Source organism: Poecilia latipinna, unplaced genomic scaffold (genome assembly GCF_001443285.1).
Source record: "Poecilia latipinna isolate Pla-1442-1.1 unplaced genomic scaffold, P_latipinna-1.0 Scaffold3692, whole genome shotgun sequence".
NCBI classification, from domain to species: Eukaryota; Metazoa; Chordata; class Actinopteri; order Cyprinodontiformes; family Poeciliidae; genus Poecilia; species Poecilia latipinna.
Genome location: NW_015116308.1, coordinates 28525 through 34660, shown reverse-complemented (window position 1 = coordinate 34660; position 6136 = coordinate 28525). Strand labels below are relative to the sequence as shown.

The 6136-nt window shown below is 36.3% G+C and overlaps 1 protein-coding gene and 1 long non-coding RNA gene across 2 annotated transcripts in view; one reads left to right on the top strand and one right to left on the bottom strand.

Moving 5' to 3' along the window:
- Positions 1-6: 6 nt before the first annotated feature.
- LOC106941477 (uncharacterized) overlaps positions 7-6136 on the top strand; it is a 14593-nt gene continuing 8463 nt past the window's right edge. The window contains exon 1 of the long non-coding RNA XR_001423371.1: positions 7-812. This is a non-coding gene — a long non-coding RNA (uncharacterized LOC106941477). The remainder of the gene's footprint in view (positions 813-6136) is intronic.
- Positions 4002-6136, bottom strand: part of LOC106941476 (tissue factor-like) — a 19173-nt gene continuing 17038 nt past the window's right edge. Inside the window, exons 6-7 of the mRNA XM_015024524.1 lie at positions 5127-5292; positions 4002-4329 (exon numbers count right to left, since the gene is read on the bottom strand). Coding sequence (XP_014880010.1) covers positions 4184-4329; positions 5127-5292 — 312 coding nt within the window. The 3' untranslated portion in view covers positions 4002-4183. The remainder of the gene's footprint in view (positions 4330-5126; positions 5293-6136) is intronic.

Below are 6136 nucleotides of genomic sequence, written 5' to 3'. Positions count from 1 at the left end.
TAGATCTCAAGCAGCTGGTGAGAGAAAAAGTAGATCTTGCTCTCAAAAAGTTTGGGCACCTCTGATGTACATGATGTTGGCCAAACCAATACCAGTTTAGAACATCTGTGTATTGCAGAGTAAACATGCAATACCTCATTCAAGCACACTGAAGCTACTACATGAATCTCATACTATATTATTTCACAGAATTGGTCATACTACAAAACACAGCTTTAACTTCAGTTTTTAACCAAATTTTACATATATAAGCAAGAAATATTAAAATATTTTATTACGGGACATGATATTTAAACATAAAATCATGTTTGTTTGTTGGTGTGAAAAATGTAAGAGCTTCTTAGAAAGAACAGAAGAATGCTGTTGTACTGCCTGATGTAGCCACTGGGGTCCAGTATGGGAACTAAATGTTTAACGCTACTATCAATGATACTCACAAATACATCAACTCTACTGTAGGAGCTGCAATGAGATGGAAGCTTCTTTTTCAGGCTATGAAAGATTTTATACTTTACCTTCCTTTATCTTCCTTTAACTATGAACTATTTCTTGTTAATGTGTTCATGAATTTGCAGATCAATTTTTGCATAACTCAGTTTTATTGTGAAAGTAACTGATGCAGTTGGAATCCTGACAATATACCTGACTTAAACTGCTCCAAGTTACATTATCTGACAGGGCGTTTCCAATAGATAAACAGAACAAATAGTTTTGTTATGAAATTCAAATCTTCTATCTATGCATGGTTTTTGTTACATTTTAGGAAATGTCTTAAACCATCTTTTTTATTATGTATGCTATAGATTGCAAATGTTACCCATGCAGATGAGTTGTTGACACTTTATCTGTGCCTCCTCATTTAGTGCTGTCTCTGTTTATTTATTGATCTTTTTGTTTGTTAAAAGCCTTGTTAAGTCACGTGACAGTTAGCGAAATTGTGTTTGAACCTGTTGGAGGAACAATTTCCTGTTATAATAATGTATTTATTGTCTGTCAGATAGAAAAAACTGTTCCTGTGTAAATGGTACATTTTGTGAAGTATTCCAGGAATAAAAATGTCAGTCCAACAGCTAGTCTGATTATTTCTTTAGAAAGCCAGTTGAAACATGAGTCATCATCTTAATATAAGGAGCACCATGACAGACGAGGTCATGGAGAAACATTAAACCTTAAAGATATTTTGCATATTTGAAAGTGAAATAGAATGCATGGTCTGTCTTTATAAGACCTTGGAGTTGTAACACACAATGACTGATAAATCAATCTGATTCAAGCTTAACTTGCTGTCCACTTACTTTGTCAAGATTATGAATTCCAGGTCCTGCCCTGGTTACAGCTGCACTGGTTACCATAACAACCATTTATTTGCCCAGTTTTTCCATTACCAGCAAGTCCAGTATTGTCAGTGAAACCATCAGTTTGACAGCCATATTTGATCCTCATTTTATTTATGGTGTTAACACTGAACACTATTACTGCATGAATTCAACTTAGTTAATATTTTAGAACCAATTCATGTCAAATATTATCTTAAAGAACTTGATCCATCTTTCTTGTTGTTTGTTTATAACAGTTGAAGTCTTGTGATATTCAAGTCAAGTTTATTTGTATAACACATTTTAGCAATAAGAATTTCAATGTGATTTACACAATAAAAACATAACACAATGAACAAACACAAAATATTACTATTATTATTTGCATTCAGATCCTCTGTTGTAAGAGCAGGGGGCCAGGGGTTTTTGAGGATGGAGGTGGGGTGGAGGCGCTCATGCTGCCTCCACAAGATGCCATTCTGGGCTGTTGTTGCCCAGATCAGAAACCGCCACTATTGATGAAAAGGTCTTGCCATAGGTTATTACTTAGTATTTCGTTTTTTAATTTATTCTTTGTGTTCTTAGTGCATTTGTATTTCGTTCTCCTAGATCAGTGTTGCTGTTTTCCAGCTGATTTGTTGTTTCCTTGAGTCTCTGTTCATCTCAGGTTGATTATGCATCTTTCCTCTGTCTGCCTGTTTGCTTTCTGTCCCAGCTAAACCCAGCTAGTAATAAACCACCTGCCTCGTCAGCATTCACAAGATTTTGAGTGACTCTATACGACATAGTGTCATTTCAGTCTGTGCAATGCAAAGGAAGGAGTAAATAGTTTTTAGTTTTTATTGGAACATAATGTATAAAAAACATAACAGAATTTATAAACTATTGAAGTAAAAAATATCAGCACATTCCACATAAACAAGATCATCTTTTTTCTTTATAATGTTGGTACACTAAAAAAAAACTACTTTCAAGGATTTTATCTGATTTATTATTGTTGCTTTACAGAAAACCTACCTAAATACTATACATAGGGTTGCCACCTGTTCCTTAGAATACGGAATCGTCCCGTATTTGGCTGTTACATGTTGCGTCCCATATTGAACCGATACGGGACGCGATTTGTTCCATATTTCTATAAATATCCGATTGACACGCCCATCACACACATATCAGCACTAAGTGTAACAATAATAACCACAATAAAACATAGGAAATATTAAGGTCAGTTAAATTCTCGTTGCGGGAGCTAAAGGACCCCTGGACGCTACGGACCGACGCTGTTGCCTAGAGACGGACACTACGCAGCTGCGGTGAGCTGCTATCTACCGCGTCTTTTTAAAACATCCTCGATCCGATTCTCCACCGTCCTTAGAAGCAAAGCATCTCGTAAAGATACTGACGTGAGAAGGAAGACGCAAATCCCAGGCTGAACATGTTAGTGAGGATGAATACAGGTAATTAATAATAATAATAATAATAATAATAATAAAATGTCCATTGTGGCGCAGTGTGCTGTATGATACCAGACAGAATAGATCAGGAGAGGAACACAGCAGACCCTGATATGGTAACATTTTGCTATGATTAAGTTTCTTATTGTGTTTTTAGTAGACTATATTGGTTTGATTATTTGCTTATTTAATATATAATATCAGCCAAAATAATACAAATGATCATTAAAAGAACAAATCATACATTAGATTAACAGTAAATACATAAATATTTCCTACTTTAAAAGGTTTGTTAGGGCTTTCTGTGGGTTTTATTTTGAAATGTAGATATATTTTATGAATTCATTGTTCAGTGGTCATTTAATGTATTACTAATGTCAGACACAGACCTGCAGCCCAGGGGCGGTTCTACATGGGGGCCAACGGGGTACCAAAGAAGTTATACTAATATGTTAATACTTGGTGGAATTTTTTTTAACCTTCACAATTGTACTTTAACAATGAATTAAAAATTATAGTGCTGCACTTTTAGCTGCTGTTTAGGATCATACTTTCCATCTGCCAGGGATCTGCAACCTGGATCTCTAGAGACACAAGTGGCTCTTTGGCTCACTTATTATATCAAATGATGAAATATTGCTCTGTTTTTTTTTCTTTCTTTTTGTTTGTTTGTTTCATTCTTTTTCAAGTGTTGCCATGGAAAAACACTGACTATCCTGACCCCTGTGGTAAATCTGGTCTAGAACCAGCCTCCAAACCTAACTCCTTGTTTATATAAATATTTTGGTAATACTCTGTAAAATATCAGAATGTTCACATAAATTTTATACTTTTAGTTGTTTGAGGACACATTTTGAATATTAAATCAGGTGTTATGATCAGTTACTCAGTGGTTTACCAAATACTTTTTACACTTGCTTAATTAAACATATTTAAAGTATACTACTCTGATTGGAGTACAGTTTTGGGGTACTCTAACTGACCTCTATGCATGAATGATTGCTCTATGGATCACTTTTTAAAGACAAAAAACACTGCCATAAAATGTGTGTCACTGCAGCGGACGTCCCACCACATGAGAGCAGAGTGATGCGCCGTGGAGCGTCCCTTATTTTGATTTCTGAAAGGTGGCAACCCTAACTATACAGCACTGCTTAAGTACTTAACATTTCTTTGACTGTAATACTGGCAACTTTCTGTTAATGGAAATGCAATGTTCTGACTCTCTGAATTGAATGTTCAGTCATTTGTTTTTATTATTGATAAACAATAAAGCAGGAGGATCAATCTGGAGTTTGTGACTGAAAACCTTATTTTCTTCATCATGGACCTCTATTCATCCTCCTATCAGAAGCATGAAATGTGTAAAGATAAATGTAAAAAAAAAAGGACAGACAGAAAATACTGTGCGCCTTAGATAGGAGCTGATGACTGGGCTGTTTGGATGTTTTTGTGCCTTTTGTGATTTCTTCTGCAGCAGAGGATAGTTGCTGTGATGAAGACAATGATGACTGTGATTAGGATGAAGATGATGCCAACCCAAGCTCCAAGGCTTAAATCTACAGGAACAGAAAGAGTCTCAGTTAGAAAAATACTTCATGTAGGAAACCTGTTTTTGGGGAAATTCCAGGTTTTCTGATCCACAGAGCGGCTGGATTCCAGGCTGTGTGAAGAAACCTGCTCACTTTGAGAGCACTTGTGTTTCTCTGGTCCCTGCCTGACACGAGTTGTTCATTTATAACATTGTATTGATACTGAAGCAGTCATGTTATAGGAGAATTTTCTCACCTAAATCAAATTTTCTACAACTCACTGGTACATATTTTACAACATGGCCTAATACACTGGAGCCCAGCTTCAGATATAGTTGTTACAGAAGGACATTTTTGGTGCAGATTAATGACTGTTCTACCTGCAGACACCCAAGATGGAAGGGCTCAGGAATATGATCTGTATAAATTATAAATTATTAATTAAACATTTTAAGACATTAAAGTAAGGTACTAAGTTGCATGTTTCCCATTCATTTGTTTTCTTTCTTTAGATGCAGCAGTTAGTATTTAAACACATTAGACACCCAGGCTGACTTCACTCCATCTTCAACAAGATGGTAAAACCTCCCTGGGGGCTTAATGTGGGTGAATTTTCACAGCTCAAATATCTTACTTATCTTAACAGAGGTTACAAAAATCTATAATAAATGTTTACAAACATATTTTACCCACATATACCAACACATAAACAACTGATATTTGAGAGAAAGTAACTAATTACAATAGTTCTACTGCTTCACTATTCTATGGATAAAACACTTAATGCTTCTGAGCTTCTGTTTTATGTCTACATGTGTAAGCACCTTGTGTGAAGTGTGTGTCTCCTTGTCTACACTGCAGTGTGCTCCAGGCTCCTTGTTGGGTGGCTTTAGGTCGGGAGGGAATGAAAGCTGCCACCATGAAGCAGTAGCTCTGTCCAGCATCCAGTCCTGAAACTTCTGCTGAGCTGGAGTCAACAATCTTTTTTTTCTGTAAGGTAGAAATCAGACTTTTGACTCTCACCGCTGAAAGCACAAAGATCCTTCCAGGCGCTCCATTAAAAATCCACTTCAAACTAAACCTGGTGTACTATTTGTGGAGCAAAAGCTAGATATTTTAAAACATCTTAAATCCTCGGCGCTGACATCAGGAGAACTGCTAAACAAAAAACATTTGTTTTGACATTTTATTTCTCATAACTTGTGAAAGTCAAACAATCTTTTCTTAAACATTTAAAATACACCTAGATCAATGCATTTGTTGGTTTTTGTGTGTTTGTCTGCTCTGTCTTCTCAAACCCACAGCTCATGACAAAAACAACGGAATGCAGAACTAGAACCACGTTTGGTTCTAGTTCTGGGGATGCAGAGCAGATAAAGGTTCCTAACCTTTATCTAACCAGTGAGGTTAGTTAACTGGTGCTTAACATAACCCGTTAAGTACTGTATCAGAGAGTCCAACCCAGCTCTCTAGATGTTTCAATAATTATGGTCAACTGTGTTGAACACCACACTGAGGTCCAACAGAACCAGCTCCGTGGTTCTGCCACAGTCTGCTTATATGAATGCCACTGAACGCTTTGATGAGGGTATTCTCAGGACTGTGGTGAGCATGGAAACCAGACTGAATAACATCAAAGCAGTTGGTCATCAGGAAGCTTTTTAACTGTTGAAACAGCTTTTTGGATCACTTTGCTGATAAATGATTGTAGCTACTGCCTTGCTACGCAATTCTGCATGATTTTGATCTTCCTTTAGTGTTCTGCCTGGGCTTTATTAATTAATTTAAACTAAATATTTTTTTTCATAATATGCAAGAAAAAAACTTCCCTCAC